Source organism: Syngnathus leptorhynchus, chromosome 11 (genome assembly GCF_054491065.1).
Source record: "Syngnathus leptorhynchus isolate UIUO chromosome 11, UIUO_Slep, whole genome shotgun sequence".
Classification (NCBI taxonomy): domain Eukaryota; kingdom Metazoa; phylum Chordata; class Actinopteri; order Syngnathiformes; family Syngnathidae; genus Syngnathus; species Syngnathus leptorhynchus.
The window spans coordinates 6,110,736-6,134,799 of record NC_141205.1 but is presented as its reverse complement, the minus strand read 5'-3'; the positions used below and the strand labels follow the sequence as shown (position 1 = coordinate 6,134,799).

The 24,064-nt window shown below is 43.5% G+C and overlaps 2 protein-coding genes across 3 annotated transcripts in view; both read left to right on the top strand.

Moving 5' to 3' along the window:
* srgap2 (SLIT-ROBO Rho GTPase activating protein 2) overlaps nucleotides 1–17,950 on the top strand; it is a 34,232-nt gene extending 16,282 nt beyond the window's left edge. The window contains exons 2-23 of one of the 2 annotated variants that reach the window (XM_085923159.1): nucleotides 3,910–4,102; nucleotides 6,389–6,551; nucleotides 7,327–7,389; nucleotides 7,840–8,055; nucleotides 8,175–8,303; nucleotides 8,367–8,588; nucleotides 8,674–8,775; nucleotides 8,857–9,054; nucleotides 9,117–9,201; nucleotides 9,464–9,491; nucleotides 9,721–9,751; nucleotides 10,643–10,703; nucleotides 10,902–10,979; nucleotides 11,068–11,202; nucleotides 11,289–11,394; nucleotides 12,307–12,531; nucleotides 13,808–13,887; nucleotides 14,156–14,336; nucleotides 14,480–14,617; nucleotides 14,744–14,957; nucleotides 15,032–15,142; nucleotides 15,365–17,950. In XM_085923159.1, the coding sequence (XP_085779285.1) occupies nucleotides 3,910–4,102; nucleotides 6,389–6,551; nucleotides 7,327–7,389; nucleotides 7,840–8,055; nucleotides 8,175–8,303; nucleotides 8,367–8,588; nucleotides 8,674–8,775; nucleotides 8,857–9,054; nucleotides 9,117–9,201; nucleotides 9,464–9,491; nucleotides 9,721–9,751; nucleotides 10,643–10,703; nucleotides 10,902–10,979; nucleotides 11,068–11,202; nucleotides 11,289–11,394; nucleotides 12,307–12,531; nucleotides 13,808–13,887; nucleotides 14,156–14,336; nucleotides 14,480–14,617; nucleotides 14,744–14,957; nucleotides 15,032–15,142; nucleotides 15,365–15,913 (3,308 nt within the window). In that variant the 3' untranslated portion in view covers nucleotides 15,914–17,950. Of the gene's footprint in view, nucleotides 1–3,909; nucleotides 4,103–6,388; nucleotides 6,552–7,326; nucleotides 7,390–7,839; nucleotides 8,056–8,174; nucleotides 8,304–8,366; nucleotides 8,589–8,673; nucleotides 8,776–8,856; nucleotides 9,055–9,116; nucleotides 9,202–9,463; nucleotides 9,492–9,720; nucleotides 9,752–10,642; nucleotides 10,704–10,901; nucleotides 10,980–11,067; nucleotides 11,203–11,288; nucleotides 11,395–12,306; nucleotides 12,532–13,807; nucleotides 13,888–14,137; nucleotides 14,337–14,479; nucleotides 14,618–14,743; nucleotides 14,958–15,031; nucleotides 15,143–15,364 lie in introns of both variants that reach the window. The other variant, XM_085923158.1, reaches the window with a different exon arrangement.
* Nucleotides 17,951–18,301: 351 nt separating this feature from the next.
* ikbke (inhibitor of nuclear factor kappa B kinase subunit epsilon) lies at nucleotides 18,302–23,818 on the top strand. The gene is made up of 21 exons (XM_085923161.1): nucleotides 18,302–18,608; nucleotides 18,911–19,004; nucleotides 19,097–19,234; nucleotides 19,332–19,461; nucleotides 19,539–19,720; nucleotides 19,948–20,108; nucleotides 20,171–20,281; nucleotides 20,411–20,590; nucleotides 20,672–20,868; nucleotides 20,979–21,037; nucleotides 21,133–21,224; nucleotides 21,326–21,427; nucleotides 21,524–21,581; nucleotides 21,772–21,884; nucleotides 21,946–22,022; nucleotides 22,094–22,133; nucleotides 22,208–22,309; nucleotides 22,538–22,634; nucleotides 22,836–22,930; nucleotides 23,006–23,077; nucleotides 23,151–23,818. The coding sequence occupies exons 2-21, from the start codon at nucleotides 18,915–18,917 to the stop codon at nucleotides 23,212–23,214; spliced, it is 2,160 nt and encodes a 719-aa protein (XP_085779287.1). The 5' UTR covers nucleotides 18,302–18,608; nucleotides 18,911–18,914; the 3' UTR covers nucleotides 23,215–23,818.
* The last annotated feature ends 246 nt before the right edge of the window (nucleotides 23,819–24,064 follow it).

Sequence of the window (24,064 nt, the reverse complement as noted above, 5' to 3'; positions counted from 1 at the left end):
TCGTTCATTCCGCCAATACTTTCCCCTCCAACACTTTTACTGTACTGTAATTCTATCTTTTCCTATACTCCCCCTCTTCACATACTGCTATGTGTCTCTAAAGTCAAGTAGTATTTGCAAGGCATGTCTGGAACTAATAGATTCCACCCTTCTTAAGAATCCTTTTAGGTAATACTACCTGCAACCTAAGGCTACCGAGCCATTCGACTGCCTTGAAATCGCATCCGATAGGCCAACCCACACTCAGACAGCACATATATAATACAAGCAGCAAAGTTTTGTGTTTTTCTTCCATTTTTTTAGTGACTCACTCCACAGCTGCCTCCTTTTCTTCAGGTTTTTCATTCAGACCCTCCCACCCCCTACACAGGCACAACTCCGGCCTCTGTGCACATACTTCCTGTCGTTGTTTTAATATAACCCTCCCATGTGCTCCCTATGGGCAATGAACTGCTCCAACTGACTTCCTGTTTCTCTGTCGTCTCTTCCTGCGTAGAGAACTGAATGACTGTGATGCTAACCCCCCCAACCTCACTTTACAACGCTCTGTTCTCCTATTTTCACTGTATTTCTCTCATACTCTAGAGAAGGAATTGTCAACCTGTGGTCCGCGGCCCTCTCGTAGTCAGTGGCGGTATGCCAAATGGTCCGCGAAATTGTACATGGAAAATAACATTTTAAAAATTAAAAGTGATTTATGATTTAAACCTGATTTATTTTCCAGCTAATTTTGTCAATCCCATCCACCCATCCAAACTATGTCAAATGTAGCTGAGGTTCCCAGAATAGACATACAGATGCAAATAAATAGGATAAAACCACTTGAAAATCTCTGCTCCAGAGGATAAGAGCTCATGTTGGTATCATTCAAACTTGTTATAAACCCTGGGGTGGGTTTGGCAACATGGCGACTGCAATGCCATTGTTTTTATTTAGAATCATCGGTATTGATAAAGTATGTGTGGCATGAGCTACACTGGTAATAAGTAACTATGACAAACAAAGACGTGACACATAAGAACAGAGAACATTTACGTGATGCAAGGGCACTATTAGCGACCAATGACAGCTGTGCAAACAATGTGGAGAGTCATAAAGCAAAAAAACAGTGAGCAGTAGTGCGGTAATTACAATGCAACAACAGATGATGCATCCAGTTGCAGATCAAATGTTTACTTTAGCATGTAGTAGGCAATGATTTGTAACATTTACAGATTGTGATCACTGAATGTGTCACGCTGATGGGAAAAAAAAAGTGTTTCTATATCAAAACATTGTGAAGGTATCTCAAAAATGAATTCACACATTAATTTCGTTTCGCTAAAAGCATCAGCTAGGCACCACCAGAATGGTGGACAGATTGAGTTTTTTTCGCAATGTCATTTTAGAGAGAGAGGAACGTCCATTCTGGGCTCCACCCAGAGATTTTTATGTGACAGGCCCTTTGGCAGCGCCTTTCGGTGCCTGAAAATTCCTAACCGCACGCTAGCATGCGGTATGTTTGACTGATTCGAGGTAGCAGTCTTAAATCTCAGACGTTTGCGGTGAGCAAAATCTCTGCCAAAGACAATAGACCATCTTTCAGCTCCGTGCAAATGCGCAAGTGAAAACGAGGTTGAGGTTCTACGACTTGATAGAAATGAATGAAAATGTAAAACAAATATGTCGCATATGGAGTTATCATGGTGGAGCATCAGTAAAGCAGAATCCCAGATCCAGTTTGCAAAACCTGCTCTCATCTGCCTGGAAAATATGACTGGGCCTTCTGGAGGGAGTAGAGGCGCCACATTCCACTTCACATCCCACTTCTTTCTGGCTGAAGCGATGATGACCATTGCAGAGGGACGGCATCGACCTGAGCGCCTCGCCTCCTCGCTGTACGATGGGCATAGATGAAAAGGCCGACTTTTTATTACGCAAGGAAATTAAGCTCAACAGCCAGGATCAACAGTGAGCTTGTGGTTGCCAGTGGTTGAGTCATATAGATTTGGAGTGTGCTTTTAGGAACACCTCAATGTGTTCCAGAGCTTAAGATGGAATTCGGCCCTTTTATTACAATAAAAATTATGGGAGTAGTCATAATATTCCATGTCACTCCTAAACCTGCTATCTCAGCGACCGCCATCTTGATTGCTGTCGGCGTTTCGGAGTGCTGCCTTTCAGTTGCAGTGTTTGCACAGTGTGGTATGCGTTGTTGTTGTCCTGTGACAGTTAATTACAAGGCTGTCTGTCACCTTGTGGTTCTGTGGTCACAGTCACAAGAGGCCGCCGCGGACTATGGGCCCCAACTTCATCTCTGTCATTGACGGCGTTTTACAATGTGGAAATAGCTCACAAATATGCACACTTATTTGCTTATCTGCTCAAGAGGTCTCTTTGCTTTTAGACTTCTTTTCTTTTAATTGTGTCGATTTTATGTGTGTACGGCGACCTTGAGTGCCGTGAAAGGCGCCATACAAATAAAATATATTATTATTATTATTATTATTACTTCCACACGGGACGGAAACGCGTGTCGTCAAAGCAGGTTATTTATTGATTCCCACACTGACACTGTGTGAGAAACAGATTAGGGATGAAGCATGTGCGCACAGGCACCTTTACAGATATTCCACCTCTTTTGTGGTAATGAGGAACTGCACTCTCAGCTATAAAGCACAATGGCAGCATCAAAGAGGCTCTTGGCTCAACAGACGAGGGACTCTTGCCAGATCTGCCTGCAAATGTGCTCTGCAGTCTGCGTTTGTGTGTCAGGGAACTTAATGGTGAACAGGAGCCAGGATGGAGGCTAAAACACATTGCTTCCTCCAGAGCCAACATTCCCGAGGTAGGGCAGGCGCGGTGGTACACTAGCCGTGAGTTAACAACCCGGTTTGTGTGTGTGTGAGGTTTGTTGTTTCTTCCCTCTTACAAGGCTACACGTGCAGAGTGCACACAAACTGTTGGCAGGCGGCTAGGAGAGCATAGCATTAATCTGTCAGCTGTCGGCACTGATCCATTTATCATTTATGTGTGTGCGAGCGTGTGCACGTGGCAACTTGCTTCCTGTGACAAAGCTGCATTACACGCCATTCTCCAGAGGAGTTTTTTATTGTGATTGAATACATCAACAGAGTGAACTCTATTATAATTAGAGACCGGATTGGGGGGGCGTGATAAGCCACAATACATGAGCGGAAGACAATTTTGGGTTATATATAGAGAGACATAAGAGCATTGTAATTATGTATGTAGTTAAAGGATGACAGTCACTAAGGCTTTATTCCTCTCTAACAGGATGCGCATTCATTAGCGCTACTATCAGCCGGCCAGTCACTCAGCACACTGACCTGACTTAAGCCAATGGTCAAGCTTCTGTCCTTTCATCCGAAATATTCATTTGAGCCTTTCTATTGTCATTAAAGACATCTGACACACTATGCAAAGCAAATAAAGAGCTTTTATGACATTAAATGAGTCATTCCTCTTTACATTTTTTTAGTGTTGTTAGTGGCGAAGCTAGAGCGGGAACGACGGGGGCGGCATCCCCCTTCCCCCGAAATATGCCCGGCCAGATAATTTGCATTGCTAAAGCAATGATGCGCATTATGAATATTAATCTGCAGACATTACAGACTTTTTTGCATGCTTTTTAAATGCAATTTTGAAGCAGTTGGAGATGACAAATGACTAACTTTAGCAAGAAAGGTCTAAAGCAAAATGCATTATAAACTGCTTTTGTCTCTTAACCATATAAACGGTTACGTTCATGTGTCACTTGACACAAACAGATTTTGTGTGGTTAATTTGTTTTTTAATCAAATGCAGAATATGAATTCAAAGACATTTGATATTTAATGTATTGTCGTGCATTGAGATCATCTTAAAAATAAAAAAAATGTCAACAAACTTCTCTCCCTGTCTTGACAGAAATTCGCGCCCAGCTGGTGGAGCAGCTGAAATGTCTGGACCAGCAGTGTGAGCTGCGGGTGCAGCTGCTCCAGGACCTGCAGGATTTCTTCAGGAAAAAGGCAGAGATTGAGATGGACTACAGCCGCAACATGGAAAAGCTGGCTGAGCGCTTCCTCACCAAGACACGCAGCACTAAGGACCATCTGCTGAAGTATGTAGCAGACACACACTTGGCTTAAAGATGACAATCCAAATAGAGTTATTCTAAGTTCAACTTTTTTAAATTGCACGGATGAAATGTGTACTTGCTCAAAACACAACCAGGTTGTGACTGAGTCAACGTCTGTGTGGTATGTCCAGCTCCAACATGTGGCCCATACTGTCAAAGGTAGCCAAGATAACTTAGCTTATTTTATTATCATGTGGATTTTGTAAAGTTACATTATTATACCATATTTTCTCAAGTCCAGACACACCTTTTTATTTATTTATTTTTTTTGCTTTTGACTTCAAAGTCATGTGGTATATTCTCATTTTGGTAGCCATTTTAAAAATCCATACTGATTGCCATATTTTATTTTTCTGAAATCCTTCAACATCTGTAAAGTTCTCCACACGGCTGCTACTGCTGTTCTGTCTGGGTGCCACATTGGAATTTGAGCTATTTTCCGGCTAAGTGTGCACATGTTCCCCCTACCCCCCCTTTTTTTTAACTCCTAAAAGTGTGTGGTCACAACAACACACTGAATTCAAACACTGTAATGTACCTAAAGTTCTTAATGTAACATTATATTTTAGTATATTTGAATTTAAAAAAATATTTAGACTTTGTAACGTGTGCCCCCACCCACCTCCTCTGTCTTTCTATATGCTTGGATGCCTCCAAAGGACTCTTTGATTTCTTGATCGGATTTCACGTCGAAAAATCCCCTCTCACGCTGGCCGGGCAGCACAAATGAGCAGCATCAGCATCACAGTTCAAGCATTGTTGAGTTATTTTTCTCGATCGAGTGTAAAAAGTATTTTGCTATAAGCTGCTTTGGAACGTTACATGAGCCTGGCTAGTCACGTCATTGAAGTCGTAAAGAAAAATGTGCTGGCAGCAATGCTCCAGCTAATGCTATGTGCTTTGATCCCAACTGTAAATGACCATTTAGCATTTCCCTCGAATGTGACTCACTGCCTTCACCTGACCCCAACGCTCACTGTCGTTCCACTAAGTGCACCATGTGACCTTCAAACGAGGCCAATGACATTTTAGTGTTTACATTGCGAAAACCGAGCTGGCCAGAGGTAGCTTGTTATTTTATTTCACTGCAAGTGCTGCTGTGCCACTGTGATCAGGAATTGGATCAGGGTTGTGAATTTTTTTGGGGGGTGAAAGTTTTCGAGTAATCTTAGATTTTTAGAATATGTTGTGCTTCTTTGATTGTATAATAAAATCAGCGATAATATTCAATTTGAAAATGTAAAAAAAATAATTGAAAAACAATAATACAAAAGTCTGAATTGTTCCCACATGTGTATTATGCTCGGCTGTGTGCGATGACTATTTTCCATACCACACACATTTAGTCATCTGACCACTGAGCCGGTACCAACCTATCGCATCATGGTCGATGACTCAAACTTAATCCAACAATTTGACTCAGTGCCCCTCTCTGAGTCAAAGACTTGCTCTGTCTGCGTGACCCAGTGCCCGCTGTGACCTCATCAATATGTCCACTATTGGCCTCTTCAAGTCATTCAATGCCCCTCTTATCACACAAAGACTTTCTGTCATCCACTTAAACTCATAATCAATTTTGCTTTTCTAATTAGCCATAAATAACCCAGGTTTTTTTTTTCTTTACTTTTTCCCCACAATGGGAACAGTGAGGCAAAATCAGTGTGACATTTCCAGGCAGAGTATGAGAGGAACTTCCGAGTCGTTTTCTCATCTTTCCCTTTTTTTTAATGTCCTTTCTTCTCTGCAACAGCTGTGCTTTTTCGGGAGCCTTACCACTTCCTGCTGGGTTTTGTACCCTGGCTGAATCCCCGGTTTGGGTTGGCTCACTGACCTGCTGTGTGTGTGTGTGTGTGTGTGTGTGTGTGTGTGTGTGTGTGTGTGTGTGTGTGTGTGTGTGTGTGTGTGTGTGTGTGTGTGTGTGTGTGTGCGTGTGCGTGTGCGTGTGCGTGTGCGCGCGTGCGTGCGCGCGCGTGTGCGGGAGACACACAGGGTGGCTGTTTTCTGTATAAATCTGTCTGGGCGTTCTCTCCCACCATGGCTGTTATTCCAACGCTTGTTTCATCTTGATGAAAAACAGCGTGCTGTACAATGAACTTGTTTCTACCTTTAACAAGCTGTGGGGCCTCATGGGCATTCGTCAACTGGATGAAAAGTGGAACTTAAAATCAGATGAAAGACTTAATGCTGCTTTATTCGAATTTATGCTTCGAGGGGGGGTGCCTTGATTGCATTTTAAGACTTGTTCTCTACTATTGTCATTCTGTGCAGGAAAGAGCAGAGCATCTTATCTCCAGTGAACTGCTGGAATTTGTTGCTGCTTCAGGTGAAGAGGGAGAGTCGTGACCACGCCACACTGTCGGACCTCTACCTCAACAACATCATTCCACGCTTCGCACAGATCAGCGAGGACTCAGGACGGCTCTTCAAGAAGGTGAGCAGACTTTGCGAACATGGCATCTGCTTGTAATAATTCATCCCGCAGTCATTTTGATTCAAATTCCATCATCGGCGCTTTTTGTCATATGTTGTATAAAAAGGAATAAGGATGTTTTGTGTGTAAAACGTCAATGACAGTCCAGCACAGAGCAAAAATAAAAACCACGATATTTTCAAGGGTGGTGAGAATTTGGCTTAGGGATCAAGTGGAGCAAAGTTTAAGGACTGGACTTAGCAGAAGAATGTCGCCCGAAGAATGCCGAAGAAGAAAGATCAGTGTGTGTATAAAGCGCTCTGGTATGATAGTTACAGCCAGATGGGGTACGAAAACTGAATGGGGGGGGGGGGGGGGGGCACTCAAGTCAAACTGCATTCACAAGCTTTCTGTCAGGACATAAAGTTGTCTTAATATGTTTTTTGGCGCGGTCTCGTCGAGCCAGACAGGCAAGCACAGGCCAGAGGAAGAAGTTCAAAGGTCAAGATTCACAGTTGACGGATAGCTGATTACTTTTAGATTGCTGTAGGCCGACTGCTTTTCAAGCCCGAGGGCGGGGCCGGGGCAACCTCACTTGTCCCTTGTGTTATCTCGTTTGTCCACTCCAGAACCCTAAATCGTTTTGCTGTCTCTTTCTCGCCACACACACATTTATCCCACTCATCCTCATCCTGACCTTTTTAACTGCTTGGGATTCAACTTCCGGCCATCCAAGTCTTATTTAATGCCTCTTGCCAGTCTTTTCTTTGGATTCTGTAACTTTTTGTCTACCCAGAGCAAAGAGGTCGGCGTACAGCTGCAAGAAGACTTGATGAAGGTTCTGAACGAGCTTTATTCGGTAAGACAAATCAAAAAGTTGAGTGTGATCTTTTGTTAGCAATGCTACAGGACCGCCAACAACTTATTTGTGATTCAGCGTAATGCTCCACCAACTCAGATCCGTAGTCCAGCCAAGTTGTGACGAACGCGTGCTTGTCTGTTTGTCTTTGCGACCAACGTTTAGCTGTAGCTCAGCCCGCCAATTATAGTTTGTAAAGAGTTATAAATAAATCTGGTTTAAATGACATGCACATGCAGACGCATAAACAAAACAGGGACTCTCTTGGGAGTTTGAATCAGAAAAGTGGAGTGCCGGTTGCCCAACTTGGGCTGAGCAAGCTTCGTGTAACACTTTCATGTGTTTGACCGCTGGCGGGTGGAATGAGTGTGTGGCTATGACAACTGCGGAATGCCCCATCATTTTCCCGGGTTGGGAAAGAACGTTGTGACGGAAATGTCATGTTCCCAGGTGATGAAGACTTACCACATGTACAACACAGACAGCATCAACGCAGAGTCCAAGCTAAAAGACGCCGAGAAGCAAGAGGAGAAACAGATGGGGCGTTCCGGTCGCCAGGACGACCGCCAGACCCCACGCTCGCCAGACACCCTTGCTAGCATAAAAGCTGACGACAAACCCATCCGCCGTTCTAGTGTCAAAAAAATCGAAAAGATGAAGGAGAAGGTGAGTGGCGACAAGACGCCCCGTGTTGTCAGAGCAACCTGTTGAGTTTCTCAACAAAAAATTCTAAAAGACTTTCGTTGGGCCCTTGTTCTTTACCGCTCGTTCCGTCGTCATTTTAGAGACAAGCCAAGTACACGGAGAACAAGCTGAAGGCCATCAAAGCCAGGAATGAGTACCTACTTGCTCTGGAGGCCACCAACGGCTGCGTCTTCAAGTATTACATCCATGACCTCTCTGACATCATCGACGTGAGTATGAAAACACTTTAAAACAACGACGGACGGGATCTGAATTATTATTTTTTTGTACAGTGCTGCGACCTGGGCTACCATGCCAGTCTCCACCGTGCCTTGAGAACCTACCTGTCAGCAGAACAGAACGTCGAGGTGTCCAAGCACACTGGTCTGGAGACTCTGGAGGGCGCCGCTGAAAGTCTGGAGCCCAACGGAGACAAACAGAGGCTGATGGAGACCTACAACAATGTCTTCTGCCCTCCGGCTCGCTTTGACTTCCAGTCGCATATGGGAGACACGGTATTTTTTAAATATCGGCAACCTCGCAGTATTATGCCATTCGCTTCCACACCACTTCCAACTAAACCTTTATGTGTGTGTATAGATGGGCGTCATGTGTGCACAGCAGCCATTGGAAGGGGAACTTCTCCAGAGGTGTCAACAGCTTCAGTCCCGCCTCTCCACACTCAAGATAGAGAACGAAGAGGTTAAGAGATGTTTTAGTATTACTTTTCCCCTTTGGTAATCCATACCTTGCCTAAGTTCCCCTCTCTCTGCTGCTCATCAGGTGAAAAAGACTATGGAAGCCACTCTTTCCACCATCCAGGACATGGTGACGGTGGAGGACTACGATGTGTCCGATTGCTTCCACCACAGCAACAGCATGGAGTCTGTCAAGTCGACGTTCAGTGAATCCTATCTCAGCAAACCCAGCCTCGCCAAGAGACGGGCCAACCAACAGGAGACGGAACAGTTCTACTTTACGGTCAGTTGCTGCTCTTGGGCACGTAGTTTAACTTCACACTTCTAATACTGTGCGTTGTGTAGAAGCTGAAGGAGTTTCTTGAAGGCAGGAACCTGATCACCAAGCTCGAGGCCAAACATGACCTCATCCAGAAGACCATAGGCGAGAGTGAGTGTCCTTCATACCTTTTAGACATGTATGTGGAGGTCACCGTGACTGTGACCATATGTGGAGGCAGATGTGTTGAGGAGGAGTGGAGGGGGGGGCGATTGGGGGTCTTCCTCAGGAAATGTCTGCATTTCCGCTAGCGAGCAGGAAAGCCTTTGTATGTGTACGCTGACTTCTTCCTCTTGTGTTTCTCACTTCTATTCTGCTATATTCATCTTTTATTCTCTAACGTCCACATTTGTCCTGTCTCTCCCCCCTTTAGGTCAGAAGACCGACTGTTGCCTTGCCAGGTACGTGCGGTGAAGGAAGGAAGTACAGAAACGCACACTATCTTGGATACATATGCCTCAGTGGGGTTTTCTTAATTTCTTGGCACTCTGGGCTATTATTTTCAAGATATTTTCAACATATGTGTCTGTGTGAGCAAATAGAGCGTTACCAAAGTTGTGCGCGTATAAATAGGCACTCTTGCGACTTAATGACAGAGTGCTGTTTCTCTCTTTCTTGCTCTCTGAATAGTGGACGGAGAAACTCTGCAGTACGGAAACAGGTAATTATCTGTCGTGTGAGTGCGTAGTTTTTGTTTTGAACTCATTTTCCCACCGTCGCCACCCATAAGATAAATTATAAATATATAAAATCTATCTATCTATATATATATATAGAAAACATATTTGGAAGCATATAACCACAGATGTGTATCTGCTATGGAATGAATACAATTTAATGGTCTTGAGTGTAGTGAGAGACAAGAGGATTAAAAACAGGAACTGTTTAGAGCGTCCCCTTGTGGCATCAGGTTTGCCGTGGTGAATCCCATAAGTGTAAATCACTTTGTCAGCAACATTTTAATTATTAAAATTGATCTGCGTTCTAACTGAGCTAGCAACAGATTGTGACAGGCAGGACAATTATTTAAAGGTACAATACATCTGTTTATCCACCCGTTGTACAACAGAATAAGTAATTTTCTCGGCTTTGGCCTAAACAAGCCCAGATGTCTCACTGAGTATACCAATTTGTGAGAAAATTGCGATGACCTAATTTTACTATATTTTGCAACACTCTTTGAAATTGTGAGAGTAAACTGGGTTGCAGTGGTGTACATTCGAGTGACATTAGATGTTTTTGTAATGGATTCAATTAACTCATTAGTCAATTAAATATTCCCTATGATATACCCTATGTTAGTTTTCTGAAAAATCTGAAACAAAGGGGAAAAGTGTAGTCTCCTAGCAACAGCAGCCCCTCCCCTCCCCACGTCTGGCACCCTTTCCTCCTAAACGTGTGCTCTGATGCATGTGCAGCAGACGTGTGAGGTAGTCAGTCCTCCAAATAGCAAGCATGGTTGCTTTTGTTTTATGACCTTGGCATGCTTCCTATTTGTCATCCACTGTTGGGTGCAGTTTGTGATGCAAACAATGTTTCCCTCCTATTTTAGGATGCAGGTGAAGCCATTCCCCTCATGGTTGAGAGCTGCATCCGTTTCATCAGTCGCCATGGTGAGGAAATTCTTCCATCGAGCGATAGGTTTAGCGGCAGCCTTTACTGTGCACCGATTGGTTGCATTGCAGTCACGTGACCTGTTTTGACCCGAGGAATCTTCGAATGAACAAACGAGATATCCAATATCCAGCATGCCAATCCTGAGCATGAAAAATGGATGTCGTAAAAGTAACTGTGTGATTATGGCTGTGTAGGTCTGCAGCACGAGGGCATTTTCCGAGTATCCGGCTCCCAGGTGGAGGTCAATGATATCAAGAATGCATTTGAGCGAGGTTGGACTGCAATTCACAGAAAATATGCATCCCTGCTTCCTTTCCCTCCATCTTATCACTTTGTTTCCCTCCATCTTCTGGGTTACAGGCGAAGACCCACTAGCAGGAGACCAAAACGACCATGACATGGACTCAATTGCTAGCGTCCTCAAACTCTACTTCAGAGGACTGGACCATGCCCTTTTTCCAAAGGAAGTGTTCCATGACCTCATTTCCTGCGTCTGTAAGAGTCTCCGCCGCCAATCTTTTGTTTTTCCAACTCGTTATTGTGTGACTAATCTCCTGGGTGTCATCACGGTTCTGTTCCAGCAATGGAGAGCCTCCAGGAGCGCGCTGTCCACATTAAGAAAGTCCTGCAATCTTTGCCAAGTGAAACACTCATCATCATGAGATACCTGTTCGCCTTTCTCAATCAGTGAGTAGCAGGACACACACACACATTAAATGCAATACGAGAACCTAAAAAAATGTAATAGCTGTCAGTCAATAAAGATAATGAATTGCTATTTTACAGTAATGGTAATAATAACAATAAGAAGAAGAATAAAAGTGCACTTTGGTAGTTTTGAATACTTCCAAATCAGTTTTTGTTTTTAGTTTTTTGGTTTTTTTGACGCTCAGGCATCTGCCCCTGACATCAGCAGCTTTCTGTTTGCACACAATGTTAAAGGTAAAATACTGTAATCCAAAATTCCCATGATAACTGAGATGAGGTAAACTTCCTCTAAAGAATTGAAAGGATTTTGTTTTCCACCATTCCACTCTGAAAAAAAGACCCCCCCCCCTTTTCTAGTTGATTTATAACCTTGTATCATATTCAGTGTCTTGATGAGCGCTGCAGGCTTACATTCCCTGCAAAGCCAGACAGGCTCTGAAAGTCAGCTGTCATTTGAAGCCACAGAGATAGTCTCAAAAACTGAAATAAAAAATCCCTTACAAAGTTGATCACAGGGGCCAATGAAACTAGATGGACAGCTGAAATGTGAGACTACTGTGAGACTACTGAATAAACAAACAGACAAGTCTTGTGGAGCCAGGAAAGGAGCTTCTACTTTAGCCCCCGGGGTGATTTACTGCCTCCCAAACAAATCTGCTTCTTCTCACACACTCCAACACCCTTGCTTATAACTCAAGTGAGGTACTGATGAAGGAGTTTGACACAGGCATGCATTCGGAGTTATCTCACATGATATTATGCCTCATCTGTGATTGGTTGCTAACCAATGTTTGGCCAGGACCAGCAGTAGAGAAAATAAAAGGATGGATAATGAATGAAAATGAATATAAAAGGTGAATTTAACCCTAAAAGACTTCTTTTTCCTCCCAGTTTGTCCCAGTACAGTGAGGAAAACATGATGGACCCTTACAACCTTGCCATCTGCTTTGGCCCCACCCTGATGTCTGTCCCGGAAGGTCACGACCAGGTCTCCTGCCAGGCCCACGTCAATGAACTTATTAAAACTATCATCATCCACCATGACAGCATCTTCGCGAAACCGCAAGACCTGCAGGGCCCCATCTACATCATCCCCGGAGCTGGTGACGACTTCTGGTCAGTGGAGGCTCAACAATAGAAGGCGATCGGGCGCCGAGCTACCACCCAGCTGAGTCACAGTGAAAGGGACAAAAAATAATGAAAAGTCAAAATAAAAAGATTTCAAAATGTATGTACAATTGTTTTTAAGAGGACCAGGATAGTGTAGTTATTGATGAGTATCATTGGTTTGTTTATCTCTGGCGTCTCAAAGTAACGTTGAAGCTGAGCAGCTGTTAAAGCCGACGTCATTTCCTTTCTGGCTCCATTCAATGGGAACGTGACGTGGCGGCCAAATTGGATATGGCTCAGTGCAGATTCTACAGTGTATAAGATCATGTTCGACTCAGGGAAGTGACTTCAACATTTTTTTGAGAGGAGAAGGTGCAGCCCAGGCAGCGAGGATAAGAACAGGTAGGGTGGATTTGTTGACTTAATCGTAGGGTTCTCTAGTTCGAATCCCATCTCGAGTAAATTTTTTTAAAAAGGCAAATGTAAACTTTTACACGTACATTTCATTTTTATGATAAAGTGTCCGTCCTGCCAAAAACCACCAGCCTCGACTGCGTCTAGTAAGGTGAAGGTGAGGATAAGAGTGGTTACAAAGTTGAAGCTGAAAGTAGCAGGACTGCTTCAACTGGCAAGAGAAAGCTGCAATAACAAAGCCAGAGTGGAGCGGTTGGCAGATTTCAGTGAGAGGATTTGAATGATTTGGGGGTGAGGAGCCTCAAGTTTTTTTTTTTGTGTGGTTTTTGTCAGTTGGGGCCACGCGGATCAGCTTACCCGCCATCACGTAGGAGATTAAAGTGGCGCCTCACCACATGTCACATGCACATATAGACAGACATCTTCATACTGTACAAAGGTTAACTTTTGCTGTAATGACGAACCACAGCGAAAGTGATGAATGCCTCTAGTAGTTGCAAAATTTTCCGATATGGATTTATGACTTCCAGACCCAACCTGATTTGGAGCACTGTATGCAAACTACATTTTATTGTTGAGTCTCGATTTCCTAAGACTCTTACACTCATACGAAAAAAATAGCACAATTTATTTGTTGTCATACATCTAGTTAGAAAGTGTGTCTCCCTATGTGAATCAACACACACACACAGTACAGCACTAAGGAAAAATCGTGGCCCTGTCCGACAACAGCATTGTCAGGTCTTGCGGGATATGATCTGTTTCATGTAACTTCATATGACTAAAAAGATGAATGTATTTCAGTCTGCAAGTTGTACACATAGCGACATTCTGGCACAACTTTATCTGTTCCTTTTGTCCATTCCAGTGACAGTCCGCACTGTGAGCCCCCACTTGTGCAAGAGCCGGCGCCGGACAATGTGTCCGTTGGTCACAACAGTGAAGATGGTACGTACTGCCAAGAAACGTCATCAAATTGCTCCTCTTATGATATCTTCTCAAGCTTTTTTGTGGCTGAAAGCTTTTCCTGCTGCTTGATTATGCTGCTTTGTGTATTTTTTGCAATATGTGCCGTCACCAAACAGAAGCACTAACCTGCTCGACATCGCTCTGGCTTCCCTCCCTCCTTCTCTCTTGTCTGTTTTGCATCACCCACTCTGTCGCTTCCTGTCTCTATCCGCCATCCTCTCAACATCAGGCACCTTGGCTGTTTCAGAGTCCGACCCAGTTGAAGCCATTGCTCGTTTCGACTATTCCGGCCGGACCAATCGCGAGCTGTCGTTCAAGAAGGGCGCATCATTGCTTCTGTATCAGCGAGCGTCCGATGACTGGTGGGAGGGGCGACACAATGGAGTGGATGGATTGGTGCCACATCAGTATATTGTGGTCCAAGACATGTAAGATGACAACGTACAGTGTTGACAACCTGCCTCAGAGGGAGATTCCGTTTGTGGCTAGTTGTGTATTTCTGAGTCAGCAAAATGAGTCATGTATAGAAAATTGTCATTCAAAGTGGTCATCTCAGACTTGGTTATTTTAGGACTGATGGCGGCCGTGGAAGCCCAAAATCGGATGCGGACACCAGGGACCAACTGGAGGGAAGGGTTTCCACTAGAGGCAGCGCTGCATCTCCTACTGGTGCCCATGTGGCTGATATCTACCTGGCTAACCTCAACAAGTGAGTTGTACCAAAACATTTAGGTTTTATTTGTACTTATTGTTCACAGACAAAGTTACAAAATGAATTTTAAAAATCAGATTTGTCATTAAGATAAAAAGGTTACTTAATAATGATCTCATTCAGGATGAGGAAACGTCCCGAGTCCGGGAGCATCAGAAGAACATTTCGGAGCTCAGACAGCGATAGTCCAGGGGCCAGTGGAGGTGGTGTGGGAGGGGTCAGGACCGCATCACTTCCTGTAGGCAGCGCTCTGGTGAAAGAGTCTGCGGAGAAACGGCCAGTTAGCGCTCACAGCATCCTCAATTCTATTACACGCCATTCCTCGCTGAAGACCAAGGTACTGTGACTTGAAGATTATAATTGATCAAGCCAGTGACTTGCTACATTCATATTCTGTTTACCATGACTTAGGTGGAAAGCCCTCAACTGCGCAAGTCAACTCCGGCAGGACGCTCCAAGAGCTTCAGCAACCATAGACCTCTGGAACCTGAGATCATAGCTCAGGTGGATCACAGCTCGCAGGTATTTAAAAAAATGATTGATTTTTATCATAATGCAGAAACTTTGATTAGCTGAAAACTATAACTATGTGATTGGCTCAGTGCTGGCATATCCCCCTTTTTTTAAAAGGCTGGAAATAATTGACAAATTCTGCCGAGCAACAAGTAACGCACAACAATAACTTTGGATGATAAATTACAGCCGCTTCTAAATTCACTTAATGCTTCTCTCTCTGTATTGCAGGACATCGAGGCAGCCATGAGTTGCGCTCTGAATGAGCTGAGGGAATTGGAGCGACAGAGTAGCTCCAAACACACTCCCGATGTGGTCCTCGACACACTGGAGCAGCTGAAAGGTGTGAGCGGTGGCGGAGGAGGGGCTTCGGAACCCTCCAGCCCGCTCCACTCCCGCCTGTTGCGGGACAGCGAGGGAGGCTCCTCACACGCCCACCCACTCCAGCGCAGCGCCTCCTCAGCCAGCGACGTGCCCTCCTCCTTCCGAGCTACCAAAAGCCAGCCGAGGACCCCCCTTCCCTCCGCCACGTCGCCTTCCCTGTCCTCTTCCTCGCTCTCCTCGTCGGTTCCTTCCTTTAGAGAGCTGCGCCCGCCGGCGACGAGGCCCAAGCCGGTGGTGTTCCCGAAAAGCGGCGGGGGGAGTGGCAGTCCCTCCATGGGTTCCCCGACATCCACTGTGCCACCTACACCGCCGCCACCGGGGCACTCGCATTCCCTTCCTCATGCGCCTCCTCCACCTCCTTCATCCCAATCGAATGATAAATCCTGCCCGGCTTAGCACCTCCTTGCTCCAATTGGAATCTGATCCTAACGCTTAAACCAGCAGGTCGGAAGCACTTAGTTTGTTAGACATACACTAGATACTTGCTAACCCAAAACACACTGTAGCATTTAGACAACACAATCCATTTTCCAGCGGCGCATGGTTGCATGACAGACATCTTGTCAATGATCGCAGCACGGAGAGGATTTTCAAATCTTTTAAAAGGGAACAGGTCAAACGCGCTGACCAATGGGTAAATTCACACAGATTCACATGAGGAAGAAAAAGCACTGTGTTGCTTTTTTCTTGAATACTTTTTAAGACCCCGTAGCGATCAGAAGGAATTGTTTGATTCCTAAGACGAGACTGTGAAAAGTTTTAAGCGCTCTTGAAATGAAACACTGTCTTGCTGCTTCACACATCGAAGACTGGAGATGAACTTCTGTATTTAAAGACCGGGCCAAATATCAGCACGAGTGCTATATTGGTCGAATAAAATGTAGCCTAAATAAATATAAATTTAGGGGTGGGGAACTGCAAGCAACAAATAAATGAATTCTCAGTAAAACTTGTATAAAAAATCCCAGAAACGTTGAAACCATAAATATCCAATATATAATCATAATATTTGCTTGACTGCATTATTTTTTTTCATGAATTTAATACGGCTGTCAGAGACGGCCACTGTTAATAAAATGGTTCCTCAGCCCTAAATAAAGCAATAAGAATAATGAAACGCTGGTAGTTTGAGGCATTATGCTGCTTTCCTCCTGCAGCTCTTCTTCTATGTGTAGAGGACCACTGAAAGCCAGCATTTTTTTCTTCTTCTTTGTAATGTTGGACTATATACACACATGTTCTCCACAGATGTGTGTGTGGTGTTTTGTGGCAGCTAAACACCTTTCAGGTTGCATGCTGTGGCCATTTGACAGCAGCTTACGACTCGATGGCTGACATCGTTTTATGTATCGGTGTAATGCCAGCGAGATGATAACTTAAAAAAAAAAAAAAAAAAGTGTGCTCATATAATTATACTTCACACAGCAGTAAAAAAAGAAAAAAAAAGTTGAATTCTTCTAATGTTTATGTATGTTAATCAATAAGGCAACTGGAACCTTGGTGCTGAGGGTTTTTGAGAATTTGTGTTTTAAGCACAACCAACCACTTCATCCAATTACTTGTTAGGCACCGTTTTGTTGTGACTTCTTCACTGTTACTGTTTTATGGTCAAATGTGGAGCCTTGTTGCTGTCTGGTTGTGTGCAAGTGTGTGCCACTATGAGAGCTTGATTGGTGGATGAGTCCATTACAAGAGGATGGCCAAGGCAAATATTTTTTGTCACCCGTGTTTTAGAATTTTGCAAGAGCGCCACAAAACCTTTAGCTAAACAATCACAGAACTTATAAAGGTGGCCAAAGAACCCGTTTGTTATTACAGGGAGTAGCACCAAATAAATGTATCTTTCCACAAGTATGTAAATTAGATGAGCATATGAATTCATAAAAGGGTAAAAATATTTTTCTGCATATCAGACACTGCATCACGCTCTCCCATGCATTGAATTTTTTTGTTTTCTATAACTTTATCATGATTGTGTATTACTGTGTATTTTTGTTGCTCTTACCTCATCGAAACAACTGGAGGGAATGTGACTGCATGCTTGTGCACACACACACACAAACATGGATGTGGGTGGTTGGTGCATTTGTCTGGTCTCGAATCAGTCATGCACTTGAGCAAAGTTGGCTTTGCGTGTGGACTAATTGTGTGCAGTTGACTTACCAGATTATGCATTTGTGTCCATTTGGAAACCGCTAAAAAAGAGAGAAAGAGACTGTAATTTCAAATGTATTTATAGTCGTCTTTGTATTACTGGAAAATCCTGTGTTCAGATGTACTTTGTATATACAATGTTGTACATTACAGAGGTACACTCTTGTTTTTGGGTACAATATTGTACAGTAATATCAATGGTGGTTTAATCAAATAGGCCTTATATAATTCTATGTGTAGTTATTGTTGTAGAACTTTTTTTAAATAAACATTGCTTGCTATGAATTTTGACTTGTATTGTCTTTGTGATGAAACTGACAATTTTTTTGGAGTAGCCTTCTGTACAGTATAATGAATGAAAATAAAAAATAATGAAAATGAAAATAAACATTGAGCACTTGGAACTACAACTCCCAGAAGCCACCTCGCCCAACTCCAGCACTTTGGGGATACTAGCGTTTAATTATTTGAAAATAAACTGATTTCAAATAAGCTATTTTAAAACATATTGCATGTTTTAACATGAGTATTGCAGATATTGTGCTTTCCCATTTCTTGAATAATATGTCAAAAAGGCAATACATGAGTGACGTAGTGACGTATGTCACGTGACCCGCGGGCGATCTGTTTTCTTTGGCGAAATAAATTATTCAAACTTTGCATCTGTTTTCTGTAAAGTCCACATCCTCCGATTTTTCTTTTCTCTCTTAGAACTAACTTTTGAACATTGTGTCACTTGTTTGAAACAGTTGACGTTTATGATTAGCTTCATTTCCGCAATCAAAAGCAGCGAGCTGACACTTCCTCCGAGAGTCGAAACATTGAAATGTGCTTATCAACACCGCTTTGAGATAAAAAAAAATACTAAACGTTTTGCTCTTAAACGAAGGAAATAAAATTCCACAGCAGCAGCCAGCGTAGACATTCAACCATTCAGGTGTGGTTTATTCTTCAACCGATGTTTTTTTAGTCCATATCGATTTAAAAGCACTTTTCGGAAACTGACGACTGCTGACACTACTGAGCTGCACAATATAAATCTAATCTGCCATTCCTGTTAAGATAATAAAGATCATGGAATTGAAATGAGTTGTAGAAAGGTTCTGGTTGACATTTTGTCATGGCTAAGAAAAATCACTGTTCACTCTTCCTAAACTACTATCTCTTGTATTCACTGTAACGATTAAGTAACTAACTTGTGTCTATTTTTCTTATGTTTACTTTATGCTGCCATGTCAGAGAGATGACAGCAAGCACCCCTAGCTACCTATGGTCCTTACAGGATGTCCTGGGTCAAGGGGCGACTGCCTGTGTCTACAAGGCTCGAAATAAGGTAGCTTCTTGTTTTTTCGATACGCATTTTGTTTACCTCCATATCTCTTTTGGTCTTTTGTTATTATTGTGTGTATGATGTCATTTGTTTAGCGGACGGGTGAGTTGGTAGCCGTCAAGGTGTTCAACTTGGCGAGCTACAATCGCACACACGAGGTCCAGATGAGGGAGTTTGACATGCTGAGGAAGCTCAACCACAAGAACATTGTCAAGCTTTACGCCGTGGAGGAGGTATGGCTCCCCTTTCATGCAGGGACATGTAATCGACCGTTGTGAAAACTGGAGAAGTTAAACATGAAATGCCAAATGGAGTTGTTCTCTTTTGCAGCTGCCATCCAAACAGAAGGTCCTTGTCATGGAATTTTGCTCAGGAGGGAGTTTGCTCAACCTGCTTGAAGAGCCAGAAAATGCTTTTGGCTTGTCTGAGACAGAGTTTCTCACTGTATTGCAATGTGTTGGTAGGTGAAAGTTGTCATGTCATTCAATGTACATGGGACCCTTTGTCCCTTTAGTGTCCCCTCCCGTTCTATTTTAGTGCAGGGGATGAACCACCTACGTGAGAACGGCGTGGTGCATCGGGACATCAAACCCGGCAACATAATGCGGCAGACGGGCGAGGACGGCAAGTCGATCTATAAGCTGACTGACTTTGGAGCGGCCAGAGAGTTAGAGGATGATGAGAAGTTTGTGTCCATCTATGGAACTGAAGAATATCTGGTAGGAAATTGCAATAAAAGGAGCTGTATGTGATATTTTTGTGGAGCAGAAATAAGATTTACAACAATTGTTTGAACTGCTAGTCATTTCTAACTTTTCTCATTGTTTTCATCTGTAAGTAACTTAAAACATTTGCGACCTCTTGTGGGCAAAATGATTAACGCACCAGCAAACTTTTATTTGATTCCTCAGCCGTATTTTTCTCATCCACTTTTGTTTGTGTATAGCACCCAGACATGTATGAGCGTGTGGTACTCCGTTCGCACCACCAGAAGTCCTACGGAGTAAGCGTGGACCTGTGGAGCGTCGGGGTGACCTTTTACCATACTGCCACGGGGTCTCTCCCCTTCATGCCGTTCAGAGGGCCTCGAAGGGACAAGCAGACCATGTAAAGTCATGATTTATGCACACACTTAAGTTATTGTTATTAACTTGCGTTTTGTTACGCAGGTACAAAATCACCACGGAGAAACCGATGGGAGCCATTTCTGGATTGCAGCGGGTCGATAACGGCCCAATAGAATGGAGCTCATTCTTGCCAGACAGCTGCCAACTGTCACAGTAGGTCATATCCCTGAATATTAAAACTTGGTTGTTCTTTTAAATAACATGTATGATTCATAAACAAATATTGTGGTTATGATGCATTTCCTCATTCTCACCCCATGTCAAATTTTAATGTCCTTTTAGGGGTCTCAAGATGCATCTGGTTCCCGTACTTGCCGGTATACTTGAAGCAGACCAGGAGAGGTGTTGGGGCTTCGACCAGTTCTTCACGGCCACGACGGACATCCTGCAACGACAGCCGGTGCACCTGTTTGCTCTCCAGCAGGCTATGGCGCACTGTGTTTACGTACATCACTACAACACGTGAGCCTGCTCCAAAGTTTCAACACACGATTGTTTGTGTTGGATAGCCAAAACAGTTCTTGGTTTTGTCTATCTACTCAGGGTGAGTGGTTTCTTTGAGGAGGTAGCAATGCAGACTGGAATGGATGTCCAGCACCAGCAGCTGCTCTACTTGGGCCATGAGCTTCCTCTAGAGGGCAGCATGAAGGTGGTCAACCTCCCTCACACGACAGCTGCACGGCCTCTCATCCTGCTGAGTCACGGGCCAGAAGCAAGCAGCAGCCTCCCCTTCAAGGAACGTAAGACGCACTTTGATTTACAGCACATCACTATAATTGTCTGCTATAGACTGCAAATTGATTTGCAAGTATATGGCAATAACTTTAACATGCATGTATCCCATCCGTAGCAGAGACGCCGATCATCCCGGCCATGTTTGACGTCATGGCCGATTACAACTTCACAAAGGTAGCACCGCTGTTATTCGTACCGTTCTTGTCAGATGGGGAAAAGAAACACTTTATCAAGTCATTGTTATCTTTCCCTTTCTAATGACATTGAAGTTAATAGTTGGAGTGGTCCACCAGTATCTGAGGATGATACAACTGCTGCACTCTCACAGAGAGCTGTTACTGGAGGGATATTACTGTTACATGTGAGGCACACTCTTGTTCTTAATCGTGACCCCAAACCGGAATTTCAAATAAAAGTAGTGACAAACAGAAAGCACAAATAAACACGACGACTGTATTTCAGGATGAAGTTGCGCAAGGAGTGTGGGGAAGCTATGCACAGTATTGCCCAAACCAGCATTCAACTCAAGTCCTGCCTCGGCTTACAACACAGGATCGGCACCCTGTGAGTCCGCTTGCACACAAAATAAAGGCAGTTTGAAAAAAAAAATGTCCTCTTCCCATCCTAACATTTTCCTTTCACGTCTTTCCTATGACCAAGAGAGCACCTCGCTTCAGAAAACCAGGGTCCAGCTGATAAGACTGACAGGTTGCAGCAGGTAAGCAATGCCATGAGGCGCTTAGCTTAAATTGGGTCACCGGAAATGTTCGGACTAGTTTCAGATTAAAGAGGAGGGAAATATGTCTTAGGGTCTGACCTATTTTGGTTTGGCTGGAGAGGGATACAATACTAAGCCCAACAAAGCTGACGTGATTTATGACACAATGTCGCCGTCGTCGTCCTTGCAGGTCAATGAGCACCTGCCCAGATACGCCGCAGGCATTCGGGAATTTCAGAACCGCCTGGATCGCTTGCAGATAGAGCAGGCCAAGCTTGCCGAGACCCTCAACAGTGACAAAAGGTACAAAGCAGGAAGTTGCCAGTTTACGCTGGTCTAACTTTTTATCTTTTATCTCCACCAGCTGTCCGAAAATGCAAATACTTCTTCGAAAGATCGTGGCCATTCATCAGCTTTACCGTAAAGACAGACTCACAGGCAGTATGTGTGCGTCTCGGAACTTCACATCCATATTTCTGTTGGCCCAACTTGACTTGTTATTTTCTCCACAGAATTGTTATACAATGATGAACAAATTCACAAGTTTGAAAAGTATGTATCACACTTAGCCGCCCTCCCTGCCTGAGAAAGTTATCGTCTCACCTGCTTCTCATCGTCTTTGCTAGAATCCACCTGTCCTCCCACATTAAGCGGGTCAAGTCTCTCACCAGAGACAACTGTGTTCCAAAGTACAAGGATCTCTTGGACATCACTCGGACATGGAGCAGGTCAGAGCACGTTTCAACCACAGGACTAAATTCTTCACCTTGGCCCAGATTAGCATCACTTCAGACAGAACGTTTTAGTCGATACACATTTAAAGTCCCTGTTGAGTGAAAATAAAGGTTCTCTGAATTTGACTCACCACTGGGAAAAGTGTTGTTAACAGACATGACAAATTGGAATGATTTCAAAATGAGGCAAGTATTTATAAAATGTTCCTACTATGTCTGCAGAGTATTACTAGAGATACAGAACCATCTACAGGAGTTCAGTTCCTTCTGCACAGGCATGGTGGCTGATCTTGAGATAACGGAGCAGCACCAAAACAAAGTGAGTTGGGACCTGTGGCTACTTGTCGGTCTCAATGAAAACTATTTTGTTGTGCGTGAATGAAGTATAGTTTCATTTCAGAGGTCTATTAGATTTAGTGGAAAAAAACAGAGGGACATGGAATATCTAGATCAGTTATATTTTTTGGTTGTAATTCTTTTTTGACTTGTTTGAATGCAACATATCATCTGCCCATCTTAGACTCTGGACAGAATCTTGGTCATGCTAGAGTCAAGCAGAGCAGGACCGCAGCAGCAGGAAATACCACTTAGGGACAAGGAACAAATGGTGTCCAGGTCTGTATGCTTGTCCATCTGTGCAAATGTAGATGACATATAGTTGGCATGCTAACACATCTATCTTTCTTCCAGAATGTACCACTTAAAGAAAGAAATGGAAATTCTGGTCCGGGAACTGCAGTGTAGCAACGCTATTATTGAGAGGTCAGTAAACGCCACCACGCTTCATGTACAGATTTATTTCAGCGCACGGCATATCCTTATTTTTTTTCCGTAGTCTAGAAACGGTGAACTCCGCAGTGGCTGTGAGGCCAAGCTTGAGCCGGCCCGCCACACTGTGACGGCGCCTCGTTTTAATTGCCTAGTGAAGGCTTGCGGGATGACTGCTGTGATGCTATCAAAGACTGCCTGCTGCAAGGGGAGCTGAAGACAGCAGATTGTGAACCAATTAAGAGATAAGATTCACAGTTGGGGGCAAAACACCACAGAGGGATTTGGGGGGTGCGCTTTGCCAGCGCCGCACATCCTTATACCTCACTGAAGAAGCTGAAGTTTTCCATCTCACTATCAAACCAAAACGATCAATCTTCCATAATGTTTTATTTAATTGAAACACACAATGCGATCGATCAATCAAAGCCACTTCAATCACAGTAGTTTTCATTTGAAGTCGTTTTCTAGTTTGCCCGTGTTTCCATGTAGCGAGTAGTACTAGTTTTTTTTATGTTATCTGCACAGGAAAAACAGGGTACTTAAAAATTTTTTTTTTTTTTTTAAATAATGTTTTATTATTACTCTATAGGCTCTAATGTACTCTTTCAAATGCTTCAATTGTACATCAGTGAGTCTACCATATTTTAAAATTTGTTGCACAAGTAGCTTTCAATCTTATTTGTTCCAAGGGGTAATTTTGTCAACATAAGAAAAGTGAAAGTAAAGAGTTTGAGTTTCCATGAACGCTTCTGTGATTATGACTCACTATGTTCTGAGGTGTTAATCTTCAACAACAACAAAAATGTTGGGGGGTTTTATGTGCAGCTCGGAGAGCAAAATGTCATAAGTTTCGTACTTAGTCTGTGCTTATTTAAATCTCCTTTATGAACGTGGGAAATTATGGAATACCAACCAAGTGATTGGTTGATTACTTGTGCATTAAGTCTAATTGGTAGCCAAAATATTTAATTTGAAAAA

Coding starts and splice junctions, on each gene's coding strand:
- ikbke (XM_085923161.1), top strand. CDS start 18,915: ATGACAGCAAGCACCCCTAGCTACCTATGGTCCTTACAGGATGTCCTG. Junction 20,591..20,671: donor TACGTACATCACTACAACAC/GTGAGCCTGCTC, acceptor CTATCTACTCAG/GGTGAGTGGTTTCTTTGAGG. Junction 22,023..22,093: donor TAAAGACAGACTCACAGGCA/GTATGTGTGCGT, acceptor TTTTCTCCACAG/AATTGTTATACAATGATGAA.